Source organism: Engystomops pustulosus, chromosome 1 (assembly GCF_040894005.1).
Source record: "Engystomops pustulosus chromosome 1, aEngPut4.maternal, whole genome shotgun sequence".
NCBI classification, from domain to species: domain Eukaryota; kingdom Metazoa; phylum Chordata; class Amphibia; order Anura; family Leptodactylidae; genus Engystomops; species Engystomops pustulosus.
This window is the reverse complement of record NC_092411.1, coordinates 67,699,047-67,720,601: the sequence shown is the minus strand read 5'-3', so window position 1 is coordinate 67,720,601 and position 21,555 is coordinate 67,699,047. Positions and strand designations below refer to the sequence as shown.

The following is a 21,555-nucleotide window of genomic DNA, read 5'->3' as shown; positions in this document are numbered from 1 at the left end:
GTAGGTTGATTGGATTGTGAGCCTCATTGGGGACAGGGACTGATTTGGCAAGCTATGTGCAGCACTGCGTAATCTGTGTGCGCTATATATATATATATGTGAATTATTATTAAGTCAGCAACTGACACTCAGCCATGTGATAATGCAGGTGCATTATTTCAATTTGTTTAATGTTTGTGGAATAGATTTGAGCAGTACCTGTAAGAGATCTCTTGTATACACCTTGCAGGATTGCGGCAATTCGGAAAAACGAGAAAGCCACATAGAAATACCAGTTCTCCGATTTAGGGATTCCCATATTCTTACAGTACCAGTCAAAATATTCCTCCGCAGTGGGAATTCCTAATTCTTTCAGGTCATATGTCTTTAGCCCTAGAACGGGAAAATGAAAATTTTTATGTCCTGAAAATTCCTACCTGTAATACCTAGATTCAATAATATCTGACGCATAATACATGGTTAATAAACCTTTAAAAACATAGGTCTTTGGATGCCTAAATTTCCAAAGCAAAATTGTTGTGTAATACTGCGTTCTAAAAGCCACACCTTTTAAATATCTATGAAACTGTTCTTTTGCAAAGCAGGTTTTTTTTGAAGTCATGATTTGGGGTGCCTATAACATATTTAACTAAATTTGAGTAAATTGAGTAAATTTAAGAGGCCTGTTGCCAGTAAACAGCATATAAAACCACTACTTTATCCAGCTCCTTATCAGTTTCCAATCCACCTTTAAGTGGTATTTCAGCATTGCAACATTTTGTCAAAATTTGACTTTTGACTCGTGTCCACTTCTGTCTCCACTATAAAACCCATCCCTATCACCATCCTCAGGGATTCCATGTCTTGCTCATGCACTGTGCGATTGTAAATCACAACGTAGTGTATGTGCTAGCAGTTCCTGCATCTCCCTCATTGCAGACAATTCATAAATGGTAAATGGTCACTTACTGTAATATATCTTGTAAGAGAAAAGTGCTCGTCTCCACTTAATTTGCTTCTTCATGCCTCCCCCACCCCCGCCTGATAAAATAAGTTCCACTCTGAAATTTGCTGCAGATCTTTGATGGGTCACTAAGGAGTCTGAATACATAGAAACTATGTGGAGGGGAAGGGGTACATTGTATAAATGTATATATAGTGAGTCACATTGGCTGGGTCTCCACTCCCAGCTGAGAGACAACTTCATATTACAGAAAGAAGCTTGAGAGGGAAAACCTCTTGTAAAAAAACAACAGATACTGTATAATGGCAAAAAAGTGTTCTTCAACATGAAATAAACTACCGTTTTTTCGGACTAAAAGGCGCACAAAAAATCCTTTGATTTTCTCAGAAATCAAAAGGTGAGCCTTATGGTCCAGTGCGCCTTAAAGGAAACCTACCACTTCCAATCGTGCTTCTGAGCTGCAAATGCCGTGCACCAGCTCTGGGTGAGCTGGTCCCGGCGCTTATTTTCGTTATGTTTTTATGCCCCGAGCACGTACCACGGTGTGGTGAATCTACTTGGTATAAAAAGATTACTAAAGCGTTTAAACGCTTTACATCTGTTTAAAAACATAAAGAAAATAAGCGCCAGCATTTGCAGCTTAGAGGCATCATCGGAAGTGGTAGGTTTCCTTTAAATAGGAACCGTACTTACAGACAACAGCTGCCTTGGTGCACAGGTCTGCCACCTGCTGGCCATTCATCCTTATAATCCGGTACACCTTATATATGAACCTAGATGTTTTAACAGGCATTTATTGATGGTGCGCCTTATAATCCGGTGTACCTTATAGTCCGAAAAATTCGGTAGCCCCTTTTTGTCAAATTTTCTATTCTCAGTTTATAGGCTGAAACTTTTAATTTAGTTGTTTTAGCATACAAGCGTGTTAATTTTTTTTTTTTTAATTCTTTCTTAACAAGCAAAGCTCTTACATGTTCTACTCATATATCATTATTATGACATAAGTCTCAATGCCAAATATTCCTCCCTTTTTTATACAGAAAAAACAACATTTATTTGATGGAACTGGGCTCCTTTTAAGAAGAGGGAAAACCTTAAAGGCGTTTTCCCATGAAGAAAAGTTAGGCCCCATCCTTTTCTTCGTGGGAAACCACCTTTAACTGGGAAAGAATTTGAAGTTGTGAAAGGTTTAGTGAAGGCAGGATTTACGGTCCTTGGGTAAGTATACCAGGGGGATCTGGGCTTAAAGGAGTGTCTAACAGATTGTAAGCTCTTGCAAGCAGGGTCCTCATTTCTTTTGTTTCATATTATAGTGTTTTTACTATGTAATGTCTTATTTTGTTTGTATTTGAACCCACAATCTGTAAAAGCGCTACAGAATATCACTGAGAATGAAAGAAATGCATGAGCATTTCTTTTTTCTTTTTTTCAATATTTCTATTTTACAAATTAAATTTTTTGTGAAAATATTGTTCTGGACCTAGAGAATACTTTAACGAAAAGTTCTTGGGACATATTTACCTATCTGCTTATAACAGAAATCTGTTGTAATTTGCACTATACTTTTGTGACTTGGTAATATGGGTGTGGTCCATGTAAAAGCATGTGGACTAAGTTGCCACATAAATATACCAAATTCTTGCACATTTTTGCACATAAGCAATTCCAACTAATGGGAGGTGCACAGTTATACTTGACGGTCTTTAAAGGACACCTGTCATCAGGTCTGTGTCACTTGTCCTGTCACTACTACCTGTTGGAGCAGCTCACAAGGATCCCATCCCAGCCTTTATCTAGTTATTTCATACATTAATCATTGTAAAATCATCTATTCTTTATCATATAAATGAGGCTGGTCACATGGTCAGAGGCAGTGATGTCACCCTGTTACCCCTCCCCCTGCTCATGTCTGTGTGTAATGTATAGTAAAGCATTACTAGTGTGTGTAATGTATAGTAAATGCTGCATCCTCCTAATATACAGGTGAGAGACACAGATATCCGCTACACATGAATCTGACATGTTCTGCTGTATCTCTCCTAAACACACACATGCACACACAGGCTGCAGGGGGTGCGAGTACCAGGAAGCACATCATTATACAGCCTCACATCATTATACAGGCTGTCAGTCATGCACTGGGGGTGTGGCTGTGCCTCCCACTCATGAATAGAGTGGACAGCTTGAATATGCTAATGCTTCATTGGACATTTCATAGGTCATTTGCATACAGCTTTAGGACCTCATTGCTTAGGTTTACAGGCATGTAGAGGGACAATGAAGGGATAGAGGCAATGCTCTCTAATGGCAGTTTATCAAATGGCCTGGGAAGGGGGGCTTAAAGAAGCTCCGGGTGGCCCCGTTAGGGAGAGAGTGGGAGGAGAGAAAAGAAAAAGCGGAGGAGCGCGACCTCGTGTGATACAATTACTGTAATAGAATTTGTGCATTAACGTATCAGCAGACTCTCACCTGGTGATTGCTTAAATATAGCATGTATAAAAGCAGAGCAGCCGGTCCTGATGAACCACGCTCCTAGACAGGACCAGGATCCTGGGAGCGTGTATACAATGGTATTAGGCGGGTCCCGAGGGATGAAGAGGTTTGCGGACCGGCGCTTCTATTTCCAATGATATAACGCACAACTGTATGCGTTTAAGTAAAAATCTTTAATGCATAAAACTCGCGACGCGTTTCTGCTCCGGACTGGAGCCTTCGTCAGGCATAAGATGACAAATATAAAATGACAGACATAAAATAACGTACAGCAGTGAGACCTTAAATACATTACCAAAAAGACCGGGATCCCGGGGTTGACTAGGTTCCGGTCATGTGATAACCCGGGGGTCAGAGTTCGGTCTGGTACCGTTAACAATCTAAATTCTAGTTGTGAATTTCAAAACACATCAAAATTCCCAGATGTTGAATAGATGGTTAGCTAAAAGGTTATTTCTATCTAAAAATACTAATTTGATAAGACCAATAGTACATAAAGTGCTAAGTTTCTGTACCTGAGTTACAGGAAAGTGAGATCCTATAGCCCGTGTTGAGCTCCCCGGCGCTATGGTCTGCCTGAGCTACGGATCGCAGGGAGGACCAAAAAGGAACCACGCTTATGAGCGCCGCTCCGGACCGAGGATCAAGATGGTAGCGGACCACAGTCTCGGACGGGATCCCCCGTTCTTGTTGTCATGCACAGAGGGGGTAAGTAATTTAGTTGTGGATCAATATTAAACGGGTTTCAAATCTTCATCAGAAGTATTGGAAACTAGAACTGAATCTTTTAGTTGCGGATCTGTATTACATGGATTCAATAACCTCATTGAGACCATTGGGGACTAATGTATTCAGTTTGAAGATCCAAAATGATTCTCTACGGTTCAGGGTCTTCGCACGGTTAGTGTTTTCTTCCTTAATTTGTTCTATAGGGGTTATTGTCACACAGTTAAAATCTCCCTCATGTTCTAAAAAGATGTGTTTTGATAAACTTTGTTTAAGAAAACCTATTTTTGTCTTATGTCGGTGGCCGTTCAGTCTGACTCTAAGTGACTGGATCGTCCGACCGACATATTGTTTTCCACAAAGACAATCAACCAGGTAGACAACAAAATTGGAGGAGCATGACATTCTCGTTTTTATCTTGAATGTTTCTTTGGTGATTTTTGATGTAAACGTGGTCGCCCCCTCATTAATTGAGTCACAACAGAGGCATAGTTTATGTTTGCATTTTTCCACCCCTGGTTTTTTGTTAACAATATGAGCCGGATTAGTTTTGATGGATTTTAGCCTACTCGGGGCTACTACATTTTTTATGGTTGTGGCCTTTCTAAAGGTTATGAGTGGATAGGCAGGGAGGGCATCACCAAGGATTGGATCTCTTTTAAGGATGGTCCAATGTTTTTTTAGGATTTCTCTGATCTTTAGGTTTCCCCTATCATAGGTAGTAATAAAATTAAATGCTAGCCTCTTCGATCTCCCTACATCTGGGCTCTTCTTATTTTTTGGTAGCAGGCATTCTTTCTGTGTTTTTTTTGCATATTTTGAGTATGCTTCATCTATGATCTCTCTGGGGTATTTTTTCTCCTTGAACCTCTTCTTCAAGATTTTAGCTTGTGTCTTGTAGTCTTCCTGATTGGTACAGTTTTTCCTAATTCGATGGAATTGGCTAAAAGGTATATTTTTTACCCATTTAGGATAATGTGCACTTCCCAATTCCAAAAAACTATTGCTGTCGACACTTTTGAAGTGTGTAGTGGTAACAATCTTGTTGTCTGTTGCTGTTATTTCGAGATCGAGAAAAACGGTCGTATTACGACTCAGGTTGCTTGTAAATTTAAGACCCCAATCATTTTTATTTAGTGCTTTCACGAATTTAATGGCCTCTTCCTCATTTCCCTGCCAAATACAGAAGAGGTCGTCTATATATCTTTTGTAATATACCACATTCTTAGACCATTGTTCCGTATTATAGATAAATAGGGACTCGAACCGCCCCATAAATAAGTTTGCGTAACTTGGGGCGGCTCGAGTCCCCATGGCCGTACCTCGTATTTGGTGATAAACCTGCTTCTGAAAATCAAATACATTGTGTTTGAGGACAAATTCTAGTCCTTTGCATAAGAACTCTATTTGGGCTTCGGGTAGGGTGGTATTTTGAGTGAGAGCCCAGTGAATAGACTGGAGTCCGAGATCATGTTGAATGTTCGAATATAAGGACGATATGTCTAAGGTTAAAAACAAATAATCATTTCTCCATTCAAACTGATCTAATTCCATAATTAGGCTACTGGAATCCCGTAAATAGGATGGTAGCTGCGTTACTAAAGGTTGCAGGTATAGATCCACATAGTGAGAGAGGTTGCTAGTTAGAGAGCCTATCCCAGATATTATAGGGCGGCCTGGAGGGTGTTCCTGATCTTTATGAATTTTTGGCAAGTGATAAAAGATTGGTAAAGGGGGATGTGATACAGTGAGGAAGCCTTTCTCTTTTTTTGTTCAGAATTTTCTTTTCAAAGGCATCTTTGATCATCTCATTATATTCTGTGAGGAATACCGATGTCGGGTCTTTTCTTATTTTCTTGTAATATTCGGTGTCATCGAGGATGTTGAGGGCTTCCTTGATATAGTCGCCTCTGTTTTGAATAACTATTCCTCCCCCTTTATCTGCAGGTCGAATCACTATTTCCAGATTGGAGCCTAGATTTCTTAGGGCTTGTTGTTCTCCTTCTGTTAGATTGGTACCAGGATTTTGGGAAGCTTTTATACTCCTAAATTCCTCAGATACTAACGAAAGAAAGGTCTCTACATGATGACCTCTTTGGGGTAATGGGTTGAATGTCGATTTTTTACTGACTTTTTTGTGCAGGTACGGGTCTAAATCCGGTGCGTTCCCTTCTGTTGCATTCTTTAGTTGTTCGGTTTTATTTTCTTTTATTAGAAAATATCTCTGTTGAGTGAGCTTTTTTATAAACATATTTAAATCTACAAAGAGCTGAAAATCATCCGTGGTTTTATTTGGACAGAAATTTAATCCTCTTGATAGTACTAGTTTTTCATCGTGTGTGAGGATATGACTGGACAGGTTAAAGATTTTTATTGTATTGGCAATAGTGTCTACACTCCCTCCAGGCCGCCCTATAATATCTGGGATATGCTCTCTAACTAGCAACCTCTCTCACTATGTGGATCTATACCTGCAACCTTTAGTAACGCAGCTACCATCCTATTTACGGGATTCCAGTAGCCTAATTATGGAATTAGATCAGTTTGAATGGAGAAATGATTATTTGTTTTTAACCTTAGACATATCGTCCTTATATTCGAACATTCAACATGATCTCGGACTCCAGTCTATTCACTGGGCTCTCACTCAAAATACCACCCTACCCGAAGCCCAAATAGAGTTCTTATGCAAAGGACTAGAATTTGTCCTCAAACACAATGTATTTGATTTTCAGAAGCAGGTTTATCACCAAATACGAGGTACGGCCATGGGGACTCGAGCCGCCCCAAGTTACGCAAACTTATTTATGGGGCGGTTCGAGTCCCTATTTATCTATAATACGGAACAATGGTCTAAGAATGTGGTATATTACAAAAGATATATAGACGACCTCTTCTGTATTTGGCAGGGAAATGAGGAAGAGGCCATTAAATTCGTGAAAGCACTAAATAAAAATGATTGGGGTCTTAAATTTACAAGCAACCTGAGTCGTAATACGACCGTTTTTCTCGATCTCGAAATAACAGCAACAGACAACAAGATTGTTACCACTACACACTTCAAAAGTGTCGACAGCAATAGTTTTTTGGAATTCGGAAGCGCACATTATCCTAAATGGGTAAAAAATATACCTTTTAGCCAATTCCATCGAATTAGGAAAAACTGTACCAATCAGGAAGACTACAAGACACAAGCTAAAATCTTGAAGAAGAGGTTCAAGGAGAAAAAATACCCCAGAGAGATCATAGATGAAGCATACTCAAAATATGCAAAAAAAACACAGAAAGAATGCCTGCTACCAAAAAATAAGAAGAGCCCAGATGTAGGGAGATCGAAGAGGCTAGCATTTAATTTTATTACTACCTATGATAGGGGAAACCTAAAGATCAGAGAAATCCTAAAAAAACATTGGACCATCCTTAAAAGAGATCCAATCCTTGGTGATGCCCTCCCTGCCTATCCACTCATAACCTTTAGAAAGGCCACAACCATAAAAAATGTAGTAGCCCCGAGTAGGCTAAAATCCATCAAAACTAATCCGGCTCATATTGTTAACAAAAAACCAGGGGTGGAAAAATGCAAACATAAACTATGCCTCTGTTGTGACTCAATTAATGAGGGGGCGACCACGTTTACATCAAAAATCACCAAAGAAACATTCAAGATAAAAACGAGAATGTCATGCTCCTCCAATTTTGTTGTCTACCTGGTTGATTGTCTTTGTGGAAAACAATATGTCGGTCGGACGATCCAGTCACTTAGAGTCAGACTGAACGGCCACCGACATAAGACAAAAATAGGTTTTCTTAAACAAAGTTTATCAAAACACATCTTTTTAGAACATGAGGGAGATTTTAACTGTGTGACAATAACCCCTATAGAACAAATTAAGGAAGAAAACACTAACCGTGCGAAGACCCTGAACCGTAGAGAATCATTTTGGATCTTCAAACTGAATACATTAGTCCCCAATGGTCTCAATGAGGTTATTGAATCCATGTAATACAGATCCGCAACTAAAAGATTCAGTTCTAGTTTCCAATACTTCTGATGAAGATTTGAAACCCGTTTAATATTGATCCACAACTAAATTACTTACCCCCTCTGTGCATGACAACAAGAACGGGGGATCCCGTCCGAGACTGTGGTCCGCTACCATCTTGATCCTCGGTCCGGAGCGGCGCTCATAAGCGTGGTTCCTTTTTGGTCCTCCCTGCGATCCGTAGCTCAGGCAGACCATAGCGCCGGGGAGCTCAACACGGGCTATAGGATCTCACTTTCCTGTAACTCAGGTACAGAAACTTAGCACTTTATGTACTATTGGTCTTATCAAATTAGTATTTTTAGATAGAAATAACCTTTTAGCTAACCATCTATTCAACATCTGGGAATTTTGATGTGTTTTGAAATTCACAACTAGAATTTAGATTGTTAACGGTACCAGACCGAACTCTGACCCCCGGGTTATCACATGACCGGAACCTAGTCAACCCCGGGATCCCGGTCTTTTTGGTAATGTATTTAAGGTCTCACTGCTGTACGTTATTTTATGTCTGTCATTTTATATTTGTCATCTTATGCCTGACGAAGGCTCCAGTCCGGAGCAGAAACGCGTCGCGAGTTTTATGCATTAAAGATTTTTACTTAAACGCATACAGTTGTGCGTTATATCATTGGAAATAGAAGCGCCGGTCCGCAAACCTCTTCATCCCTCGGGACCCGCCTAATACTAATGGCAGTTTATGAAAATCTATTTAGTTTAGGGGGGTTATTTTGCATGACAGGTTCTCTTTAACTCTGCCAGATTTTTCATTCAGCATCAGAAACTGATAAATCTGGTGCAATATAAGACTGTTTGTCAAACTTTGAACTGTTTATCTTTAAGAAATTTAAAAAAAAAAAAAGATCTGTTCCTTATTGTTAGAACCGGTTTATCAGTATGCAGATCGTACATAATAGTATGATAGTACTATTACCCTGTTATGATAGTACTCTGCACACAGATGAGAAGATGCGGATTATGTACTTTTTCCCCCAAGTAACAACAATAGATTTTAATAAAAGCTTCTCACATGTTTTATTTCAGAACTGCACATGAATGCTAATAAAATGCATAACAGAGATTATGACAATACTATTGTGGGATATATACTTGCCTCTTAGAATAGGAAAATCTGGTGGCAAATAGTGAGCCAGACAGCAGTAAGCAACGTCTGACAAGGGATCTCCCAGAGTAGATAGTTCCCAGTCAAGAACACCAAGGACTTCCAATTTCTCTGGATGAAATATCAAGTTATCCAATCTGAAGCCATGAGAAATAAATATTAAAATCAAACATTACAACATATAAACCCCATGTGTACAATGCGTTCGGAAAGTGTTCAGACCCTCACTTTTTCACATTTTGTTATGTGTGGCTTAATGCCAAAATAATAAAATATACTGTGCTCAATACCTTATGATAAAGTAAAAAGAAAGGGGCACATTTACCCGGTCCCTGCACGATCCCCGAGGTGCGTTGTCCGATGATCCTGCATGTGTTGCTTCCCCACTTAGGTCTGCCGGAGTTCACCTTCTTCTTCCCGGTGTATGAGAGTGCATGTCATGCGACACAATTTGAATTTTAAATCCCGCACTTAGTCCGAATCAGTCGGGTTGTCCGACAACCACGCCCCCCGATTTGTGTTGCATGAAAGTCATTGCAATTGCGGCAAAATCCGATCGCGTGTGCCAAAAACCCCTGTTAAATGCGCCTCAAAAAGGAAATAGTCGGGAAACCCGACGTAAATGCGGTTTGCGAACCCTTAGTAGATGTGCCCCAAAATATTAAATATCTTTGCCAATTTATTGAAAAAGAAAACAGATTCCATTGACCCAAGTGTTCAGACCCTTTACTGTGTACTCAGTTGAAGCACCCTTGGCAGCCACTACTGCCACAATGTTGGCACACTAGGATTTGGAGGTTTTATGCCATTTTCTCCAAGGTCTAAGCGCCCATCCATTCTCAGGTTTCAGGTGAAGAGATATTTGATCGGGTTCACATCAGTGCTCTTGCAGGACCACTCAAAGAACAGAGTTGTCCGTCAGTCACTCTGTGTTGTCTTGGCTGTGCTTAAATCAAAGAGTTTGTATGTTCTCTCCGTGTTTGCGTGGGTTTCCTCCGGGTACTCCGGTTTCCTCCCACACTTCAAAAACATACTGTTAGGTTGTTTAGATTGTGAGCCCCATGGGGACAGGGACCAATTTGACATGCTTGTGCAGCGCTGCGTAATCTGTGTGCGCTATATAAATAAAGAATTATTATTATTATTATTATTGGGACAAATTTATCAGAGTTCTGAAATAATTTGTATAAAAAACCCTTCGTTTTAAAATACCTTGCACCATATTGGTCAAGGGTGTGAGACCATTTTGTAAGACTAGATCAGAGGATTACTTTAGTAATGTCTGACCACTGGGTTCTTCCAAAGGGATTTCTTATCCAAAGCTTAGTTTGGTTGGGCGGCCAGTAGAAGTTGTTGCAAACTTCCTCCATTTAAATAATAGTCCTTCCTACCCGAGCTGGTGCACGGCATTTGCAGCTTAGAAAGACGATTGGAAGTGGTAGGTTTCCTTTAATGATTTATTCTATTAAGCAATCCAAATATATACACTCGACATTTTGGTCAAAATCTGACCTTCCTCAGAAACGGATTGCTGTAGGTAATTTAGGAAGAATAAGAAGAATGTGACCAGCTTGTGGCAGTGCTTGGTGATGGCATCATACAGTAAGGCAGTGTACACACCGCATATCAAAAGATGCTCACATGCGGTGTGTACACCATCACCAAGAACAGTCACAGGTTGGCCACATTATTCCCAAACTACCTACCGAGATCCATTTCCGAGGGACGTCAGATTTTGACCGAAATGTCAAGTGTATATATTTGGATTGCTTATTAGAATAAATGATTTATTGCAATACTTGAATGGAGTGCCAATTTATTAGAAAATATTAAAAAAGGAGTGGCATCCTACTTGTGCACTGCTGGTCCCTCACCAGGGACATGTATTTCCATTATACATATACAGTGGTTATGAGCAGCGCTCACTTACACACTGCTGGGGTGCTGCAGGTGAAGGAGCTGAAGCAGGTGAAGGGCGATTCTTCCCTCCCATTCCCATGTACGAGACCCGGCTGGAGCTGCGATAGGCGTATATAATTATGCATATAAGGAGTGCCCGGGCTTTTCTCCATTTCTCTCGGGTGCTACAGGGCTGTGGAGTCAAAAGTCCAGGGATTTCAAAAGTCTCTTTCTTCATGAATGGACCGCTCCTGAGCTTCAGCATTACAGCTCGTTCACTTGTAGTGCCACAGCAGTGTGTAAGTGAGTGCTGCTAATAACCACTGTATAGCAGAGGTAGATTTAAGGATTCCAGTTTTGCAACAGTGCTAACCAAACTATCCATTGCTACAATAGAGAAGTTATAAGAGTATGAGAATATGAATAATATTGCAAAAGACAAAATAAGCTTTACCTAAAATCACCATGAACAACCGTAGTGGTCTGGTTGGTTGGCAGATGAAGTGGGAGCCATTCAATAAGCCTTTCCATGGAAGGGATTTTATGGGTCTCACTAGACCTATATTGCTTTGTCCATATGTGGACTTGACGTTGAATATATGCACCTATTCAAAAGAAAACAAGATATACTAGCTTCTGGACACCTATTCCTTGCTGGGATATTGAGATATACCATTTTTACTTACATTTCTGAAATAAAAGAGTGTCCTTGGGACTTTTGACTCACAATGTATGAAAAACTACAGGGCGATTCAGGGCACTAAACCACTGGTTACCCTTTAACCATCTCCAACAGTACTTCTGGTCTTTCCTTGCCCCCACCACGTTTCTAGGAATCCTTGAAAACCCCCTTTAAAACTCAATTATGGTACTTGTCACTGGTATTGCACTAGAACAACCCTCTCTGGCTAGAGGACAAGTGATGGTCGGAGACTCAGAGGCCAATTTGCAAATATGACTAGTCTAGCAACTACTGTATATAAACCGTGGATCTTAGGAGCTTTCCCTAATAGAGGACATGACTCGTACCAAATGAACTATGCTAATGAACTAACTATGATTGCACAAGTTACACTGAGCTTTTATTACACATGGGGCTTATTCCAGACAGGACTAATCAACCTGAGCTGGATCACTCATACACAGCAGCTATGGGATGGTGCAGCAATTGATTATTCTGCCTTCAGGCACAACCAAGTGATTACATCATTCTGTGAAGCTCAGCATAACTAATGTGCTAGGAAAAGCGCTGCGCAGAAGTGACAGAGCTTCATTATCATAATGTTATAGGTGTTTTATCAGCAAAACTCTCAGCACAGGGATTAACCAACATATGATCCTGCATCAGTGTAGCTACAGAATTCTCAAGGTATGTTTGTTTCATAATGCATCAAATCAAATGGTAGGCTTCCTTTAACCTAAAGATGCTGCCCGTCAGGTTTCTTTTTTTCAACTTAATTTAGCATTAACAATAAGAATTCATTACCTGGTTTTCCATAATCCTCTAGCTGAGCTGCCTGGATATTCACACTGTGAATCTTGCACAACACTTTATTCATTTCAGTATATATAGCATGGCGCTGTTTGGCGTCTAATCCTGGTAGTGAAGGATCTTTAAAAATACGTCCAGTGAAGTACTCCATCACGTAGAAAGGTGTTCCAATAATCCTGCCGAAAAAGAAACCATTTAGTCTGTGACTGTTTAACAATTTGAAAAAATATAGCCCTCCCAACTGGTCATCTGAAAAAATTACTCACGATGAATCTTCACAGAGGTCGAACACCTTTGGTACGGGAACACCAGCTTCACCAAGGGCTTTCAATATCCTATAAACAAACAATTACTATATTTACAGAAAACTTCCAGTATCAATGTTTTGGTCAACACTATACATGCAAACATTTTACTACTATAGCAATAATAACGTGTTTCCAATTAAATCTTTAAACATTCATTTTACTTTTTATGGTCAAAAAAGGACCAAATGTCAATTTGTCCTACAGAACGTGTGATTTATGTTATCATTACAGCTTATTTTATATTTTTAAAACGCTCTCTAGAATTGTGGCACATGTTCTTCAAGAATCTGACACTCTCTGCATTGCTCCAACAGAGCGTACCACTTTTTTTATGGTGCACCTTTAATACGGGGCGTGGGACACACTTCTGTCGGACTTTGCATGTTAAGTGTAGCTCACGGTCCGACTGTGCACCGGAACGCCCATTTCAGTGACAAAATTTGTGTCACGTGAAGAATAGTGCAGCCACAATGGGCAATAAAAGTAAATCTAACATTTGTTTTTATGTATTATGAACTAAACATATCTTGAGAATACTGTATTCCAAAAAACGGGCAGCACTCCCAATTGTGGATGAATGTGTTTCTTTTATTCCATAGTGAGCAACAACAGCAACGTTTCTGTAGCTACACTGATGCAGAAACACAACTTGTTCATTGAGCCGAGTGGATTTGCTGAAAATGATTATTTTATATTATTATTTTAAAATTATGATAATGAGGCTCTCTCGCTCCTTTGGCTGCTCGACAGTTCGGGAAGCTCCATGTGTAATGTCAATCCCACGAAGCGCAAAGACACGGCACTCACCGGCACAGGTAACGTAGACAGCTTTATTTGGACGAACACAGGACAGGGGCGATGCACACACGACTAGGCGACGGGCCGTTTTGCGCACACACGCTTCCTCAAGCCTCAGACCTTGAGGAAGCGTGTGTGCGCGAAACGGCCCGTCGCCTAGTCGTGGCATGCATCACCCCTGTCCTGTGTTCGTCCAAATAAAGCCGTCTACGTTACCTGTGCTGGTGAGTGCCGTGTCTTTGCGCTTCGTGGGATTGATTGATCTACATTATCAATACATGTGCACCTCTGTGAAGTAACTGTTTTGATGCCAGTTCACATATACAGCCGTCACTGGGTCGGAACCACTGCCGTGCGGATGGGGTGGAGCCGGTCCTGCTTTTCTCTTACTTTTGGATCTCCATGTGTAATGTGTTTATGTAGTGACCAAATTTTCCCAAGGTCCTGAATTTTATAATTTTTTCAGCAAAACCACTTGGCTCAGAGATTTAAAAAGATATGTTTCTGCATCAGTGTAGCTACAGCATTACCAAGGTATGTTTGGTTCACAATGCATGAAAACAAATGGTAGATTTTGTTTAAGTGACATGTGCAAGTAGTTTGCACATTAAAAAAAGAGTGCACAGTGTAAGAGTGCATGTGCACAGTCCGCAAGGAAACTGCAAGAACCATTTGTGACACCACAACTCCCCCAAGTGACAGAAAAATGAACATGGCCACATTATTACATAACAAAGTCCATTTATGAAACCACAATACCCCATTGTGATATCACAATGCTATTATATCACAATTCCCCATTTTGACATCACAATGTGACCATACAATGAACCTGTGTGACATTGCAATGCTCCATAGTGACAATGATCCATTACAATATTTTAATGCTCCTTTATGACACCACAGTAACTTAATGTGACATCACAATTCCACTTTATGACAGCATACTTCTCATTATGGCCCATGGCAGAAGTTGAGATGGGACTGTCAACCAGCGCTTGAATGACAAGATTTTACACCCCCCCCCCTCCACCCCTTAGTTTCCCATCTTATTCTATTGCATATAAGTGCTTCATAAATTAATTCTCCTATATATATATTTGCCTGGAATTAATCAGCACCCCAATTTATTATATGTACTGTACCCCCTGAATTGATTACATACAGCACACCCTAATTCATTAACTAAGGGTGAGTTCATATAACAGAGTGCAAAATGCATTAACACAGTATATACTCTATGTAGCCCCCACACATGGCCCCCAGTTAATAAGTAGCCCAGCACAACCTGTCCCCAATAGATAGGTAGCCACAGCACACCCTGCCCCCCAATAGATAGGTAACCCAGAACACTCCGCCTCCCCTAGTAGATAGGTAGCTCCAGCACACACACTGGCCCCCTAGTAGATAGGTAGCCCCAGCACACTATGCTACCACCAGTAGATAGGTAGCCCTGCACAAAGTGCCTCCAGCAGATAAAAAAAAATAAAAATCATAACTAACCTTCCAGAGGTCACAAAACATTTTTTGCAAGAGGGTAAAAAAACTTCTCTTAGCATTTTTGAGGAGTATTTTTAAGCTGAGATTATATACATTATATTTTGCTGCATTTTATAGTATATGCTGTATTACTTGCTGTATTTATATACAGATAACATGTAGCAGTGATCTAAGGGAAACAGCCCATTAGATCACGGCTATCAGTGTTACACAGACATGCAAAGAGGATGCACATGGCTTCTTGCCCTCACACCCATTAAACCCCTCTGCATGCCAAACTAACCCACTTATCACTGACATCATTAGATCCCCAGGCATTATTTTTCACTTTGCTGTGACATGGGACTGACTGAATCACACTGTCACAGTGCAGGACTGGGCTGTCCGGTGGATAGCCTGATCGCGATCCTGCTGATGCAATGCCAAACAGTCAGGTCCTTCTGGTCATGTGACCAGAGCTACAATATGAATTATTGAGCTCAAGTCACAGGCCGTACACTGCAGCCTATTACTGTTGTGTCATTCAGTAGCTGATGTTGTAGTCACATAACCTCTAGCACCGCAGCTTCTGCAGAAAGAACCTGTCTGTTTGGCAATGTAAAATCCTGCACACGGTGCCATTTGCATGTCCCACTCACAGCCCGATCCTGTACTGTCCAACAGTGATGGAGGCGAACAGCCATTAATGTGATCTCTGCTAGGGGCACTTACTTATAAGTTCAGGCACTGTGATTGCGGTAATCTTCTTATATTTGTATGTTATCCACAGCCTCTTTCCTTCTAAAATCAACTTTTATTATTATGCAAATTAACTAACTATGGCTGAAGGTCTCCTGAGGACGTTATCTTTGCCCCTCTTAGCTGTAGCTTCACAGGCTTTTACACTGTGAGAGGAGCACTTCCCCCTCCCACTGTGTGCTAAGTCTTCCTCTGCTGCTGTGAAAGTATCAAATATAATTGAAAACAAGGGAGAGGGGCTGAATTGTGTATGCCTCGCAGGCCATTGTCCTTTGCTGACCAGCACCCCATACAATAGCACATAGCTAAATCCAGCCACCTCAGCGCAGTCTCCATTATAAGCAGGGAGGGAGAGGCTGGTAATGTAACATACCTATGTTTACTGCTGAGCTGCACCGGATCTTATATAGCTGCATGCAGACATAGAAAATATAAATGTATGTTATTGCCATTCCAACACCAGCGTTGTATCAAAGAAGAAAGGAACAGTAGTGAAGTCCCTTTCCTTTCTATACAGACACTGTAATGGGTAAATGCATTCTGTCATAGCAGAGAAAGTAACCCAAAAATCACTCATAAAGGAATATGTAAAACTGTTTATGTTAAATAATGAATACACCAAATCCATTTACTAGTAAGGGAAAAGGAAGAACCAGAGAAATATACCTACCTGTATTCCCTTTCTACAGCATGAGCAGCAGGAAGCAACTTCCCTGGAGGTTTTTTGCGCAGTACAAGTTGTTTTCCATTAAATCGCACATAATATGTCGGGTTAGACTGTCCATGACTGAACTGTCGCACAAAAAGAGAACCTGCAACAGATCACAGTCATTGCCCAAATGTTTATTTCAGAGAATCTGCCACTATAGATTGTATACAGGATTTTGTTATAGTACAAACCTGATAACTTCTCCCTAAATATATTTTCCAGATATTTTGTCAGGGGATCCCTTGGAATATCCATAGTTGGCCTCACAGAACGGGTGTTTGGAACAAAGTCATTTAAAGAGAATCCCAATATATTTTCTAAGTCTTTAAGTGCATCTTTCACATTATTCACCTGGTTCAAAAGGATTACATATAATAAATATATACATTAGACATGGTCAGCAATGAATGAGGACTTTAAGGCATTTTCAGAAGTCCCCGGTCTAAAAAGCCCCCTTTCCTGTAGCCCCCTCCTGATAGTAACCCTTTTTCTGTTGTCTTTATTAGAAGGGGGCTACAGAAAAGGGGACACTATAATACCCCTTTTTTATAGCATCCTACATACACCTATAAATGTTCCCTTGTCTTTGGCCTTTTCACTAAGAGGAAAAAAATATACATACTGTAAAAAACTTATAGACTCGAGCAGAAGCCTAAACTCTTTAATAAAATGTTCAGCAGCAGCCGCTCCTCACTAAAATGTCCACTAGCATGTTTCCTACACTAGTAAAATGTCCACCAGTCTCCACCCACTAATAAAATGTCCACTAGCATGTTCCCCACACCAGTAAAATGTCCAGCAGGCTCGACTCACTAATAAAATGTCCACAGCAAAGCCTACCCCTCAATAATGAAATATCCACAGCAGAGCCCCCCCTCGCTATTGAATTGTCCCACAGCAGAGCCCCCCACTCGATAATGAAATATCCACAACAGAGCCCCCCTCTCGCTAATGAATTGTCCACAGCAGAGCCCCCCTATAATGAAATGTCCTCAGCAGAGCCCTCCTATAATGAAAATGTCCACAGCAGAGTTTCCCTCCCATTAATGAATGCCCCCGCTGCCCCGCCTGCTTCTCTTCCAGGCAGTGATGGCAGAACATATTTATGCGGCCTGCTTGTGCGCACTATGAAGACACATAGAAGTGACACCGCAAATCAGTGTGTGAGCAAGAGCAGGGCGCATAAACCAGCCTCTGCCCACCAAGCCTGAAAGAGAAGTAGTAGGAGCCACAGAGAGAAGAAGCTGAAATTAAGCTAAAGTTCTTCAGCCAGGTGTTTCATGGCTCAGTGTTAGGCTGCGGCACGGAAGTTGGAGAGAGTTGTCCTAGGGGATTGTACACAGATGTTTCTTATGTTAAAGTCTATTAGTTGTGAGAAAAACCTAATTTTACTAATTTTGAAGAAAATAAATATGAATGCTAAGCTTTACACTTAAATCGAATAGAATGCAAAATATTATCAGATTGTTTAATGAAACAAAAAAAAAACAATACAGAACACAGCTATGGCGTACATCAAACAAAATCTAAAATTATCAAGTGTCAAAGCTTATTTTGACAATGGAAATGGCTGCATCACTTGCTAATTTATTAATACACAGTAATGGAACACTGGAAAAAAGTTACAAATTTAAAGAACACTGTTACCTACTGACAGAGTTCTATTTATAACCCTGGAAACCATCATTTACCTACCTGACAGAGTTCTATTTATAACCCTGGAAACCATCATTTACATGGCTATAGATTCATTTCTACTTACCTTTATTGTATGAAAGCCCAATTGTGCAGCAGCTTTCAAATTCTGTCCTATATCATCGAGAAAGATTGCCTCTGCAGGCTGAACACCAAGACGCTCTGAGCATAACTGGTATATTCGGGGGTCTGGTTTACATATACCTTCAATGCAAGACTCAATAACCTACAATAAAAAAATTAATGCACAGTAAATAATATAAAAATATGAAAACTATTATTTTTTGTAATAAACGGAATAAAATGATGTTATTTGATCTTGACCTGGAAGTGAGGTGTAAAGTGACTAAATATCCTGGGCCTGAGTCTCAAGTAGGTAACAGTGTTCCCATTTGGAATATTTGATTTATAAACCTGGTGTCTGTGGGCCCAGTAGTCAGATATCTCTGCAGTTCCTACAGCCCCCAGAGAAATGATAACATTGGGTGTTCCTATTTAGTAGTCAAACTTACGACATCAAACTGAGAACGATCAACTGGTAGAAAACTTTCTCCACTGTGCAAATAGAAGTTGTTGCTCAGAACAGCAGTTTTGAGTCCTTCAGCTTTAATGCATTGAATGGCCTCAGTCATTTCTGGTAGCTGCTTGGCCATGTCCTTACTGGTCAGCTCAGAGAGGAAGCTGTGAACTGGAACTGGATGCCCTGTCTGCAATATGCAAAATATAAAAATATTATATAAAAATGTATGCACCTTAAACATAGCTTGATAAATACATTAAATATAATCCCACTTTCTATGCACCGCTTTATTGGTCTATTCTGCAAATGCTGATAATCTTTATGTTTGTGAAAAAATTAACTATTAGTTTTTGAAGTCTAACAAATATTATTTAAATACACTTTAAGGGGTATACCCCAATACAACCCTTTCAAGGTGTTTTCCCACAAAACAAGTTAGACCCTATCCATAGTGTAAGAGGGCTCGGGACCTCTAAAAGATAGAGTATGTGCACCATCAATCAATCCCAACACAGCAGTAACCTTAGACCAAGTTTACACTGGACATTGTAAAGCATAATATGTATACAACAGCAGGGTTGGACTGGCCCAACGGGGGACCGGGGTTTCCACCGGTGGGCCCCGGCACCTGGCGCTATTGAAGGGGCCACCATCCCAACTGATGGCCCCTGGCAGGCAGAGATAACAATGGCAATCAATGTGGCCGTTAGATGTGGCCGCTCGAGCGCCATGTGTGCATATAGCACAGTCAAATTGTAATGATCTTTTAGATGCCGATTTAATTGATACTGAGCTCAACGCAACAGGACACTTTCTGGCATCTGATGACATTATTAAGCAGGGCGCATCATGAAATTAGATGAGGCGGGGCCTGTTTATATGGAACTAAATAAGGAGGGGGTTGTATACACAAAATTAAATACGGAGGGGGCTATATGTATGAAATTAAATGAGGAGGGGGCTGTGTATATAAAATGAAAGGAGAAGGAGGTGAATATATAAAATGAAAGGAAAGGAGGGTGTATATAAAATAAAAGTGTGAGGGGTGTATGTGAATTTTTAATCATTTAGAGGCACATTATATACAGTACATTCAGGCTGTGTATAGAAAATTAAATGAGGAGCGTGCTCTATATATGAAATTAGATGAGGAGGGAGCTGTATATATGGAACTAAATAGGGAGGGAGCTGTATATATAAGATGAAAGGAGAAGGGGGTGGTATATAAAATGAAACGGGGACAGTGTATGTGAATTTTTAATCATTTGGAGGCACATTATATACATTCATGATGCAGTTACATACGGCTCTTTCAATGAGCTTAGAAACGCAATGCAGACGTCCAGGGGTGGTGCTTAGCCTGAAGACATATATACATTTCCATTGAAGTGTACGCAGTCGCTAACAAGCACCTGGTGATTTGCGTTGTTTGCATACAAAACACTGGGTGCTCATTACCGATTACATGTATTTTTATGGTAACAGATATGTGATCAGGCTGAGCCTCGCCGCCTGGCACTGTGTGACTGCACCCTTACCATTTAAGTGGTACTGAATGAAAATCAATAATTTGGACTAGATTATATGTGTAATAATTGGGGCACATTTGGGACATTTTGATTTGGCAGCACTGTGTATAATGCAATAAGGGTTCTTTATTTAGAGACTATGTATATAGTGTAAATATGTATTAAGTGATGTAATTGTTAATGTGTGCAGGGGCACATCCTGGCGTTATTATGGCATAGTAAATTCAATTAATGTCGGAGACTAGTCAGTGTGGGATATTGATAAACAGCTTAGATTATAAGTGACTATGTTATTTTTAGGGACACATTGATGTGCTGCATGGAGCTAAAGATCTGCTGGAAAACTCAGCAGAGATAAGTTACGTTGGGGAGTCATAAGCGCGCACATCTTAACCCAGAGGATAAAACAGGACATCTATGAGGTACTAGATCAATTCCTGTCTATTTCTCATCAGTCCCGCAATCAATGACTAACTAAGTTGTAAGAAAACTATCCGGCTCTGTAGTGTGATATCGCAAACCAAAGCCCAAGCACCAGCAGAAAGGTGGAATTGTTAGAGCATCCCCATCATGTCTACCCTAGCACTGCTGTACTGTTCTGGGGCCTAGAGGCTTTTTATACAAAGACACACAGTCACAAAATGTCTTGAAATTCCAGGGAACCCAGAGTGCCAAGATATAGGTAAAATTTCTATGCAGCAGTAGGGTGGGCCCCCAGAATCCATTTTACTAGTGGCCCTAGGTACCCTAGTCCGACCCTGACAAGAGTGCATATCTTCCACAGTACATCGGCAGCTCAGATAAAAAAAATATCGTGGCAGAGGGAGGGAACAGCAGGATGGCAGGACTAAGGATCTCTCATTCTTGTGGGGTGCTTCCAAAATTGTAATTGTACAAAGTACAATGGAAATGTTGAAATTAAGATATCTATATAGTGTTTCACTTAAATGATTGATAGTAAATACTGATCCCTCTGGAGAACCACCATAGAATCATCCCAGAAGCTAACCATCAACCAGAGCCTACAGAGAGACTACAG

The 21,555-nt window shown here is 40.4% G+C and overlaps 1 protein-coding gene across 3 annotated transcripts in view; it reads right to left on the bottom strand.

Annotated features, from left to right (window-relative positions):
• The window catches only part of ACAD10 (acyl-CoA dehydrogenase family member 10), a 35,344-nt gene that overhangs the window by 7,426 nt on the left and 6,363 nt on the right, over positions 1 to 21,555 (bottom strand). For all 3 annotated transcript variants that reach the window (XM_072143069.1, XM_072143050.1, XM_072143061.1), the window contains exons 4-12: positions 18,980 to 19,174; positions 18,535 to 18,693; positions 16,964 to 17,123; positions 16,734 to 16,875; positions 12,986 to 13,054; positions 12,714 to 12,895; positions 11,682 to 11,832; positions 9,320 to 9,465; positions 199 to 372 (exon numbers count right to left, since the gene is read on the bottom strand). In XM_072143069.1, coding sequence (XP_071999170.1) covers positions 199 to 372; positions 9,320 to 9,465; positions 11,682 to 11,832; positions 12,714 to 12,895; positions 12,986 to 13,054; positions 16,734 to 16,875; positions 16,964 to 17,123; positions 18,535 to 18,693; positions 18,980 to 19,174 — 1,378 coding nt within the window. The remainder of the gene's footprint in view (positions 1 to 198; positions 373 to 9,319; positions 9,466 to 11,681; positions 11,833 to 12,713; positions 12,896 to 12,985; positions 13,055 to 16,733; positions 16,876 to 16,963; positions 17,124 to 18,534; positions 18,694 to 18,979; positions 19,175 to 21,555) is intronic.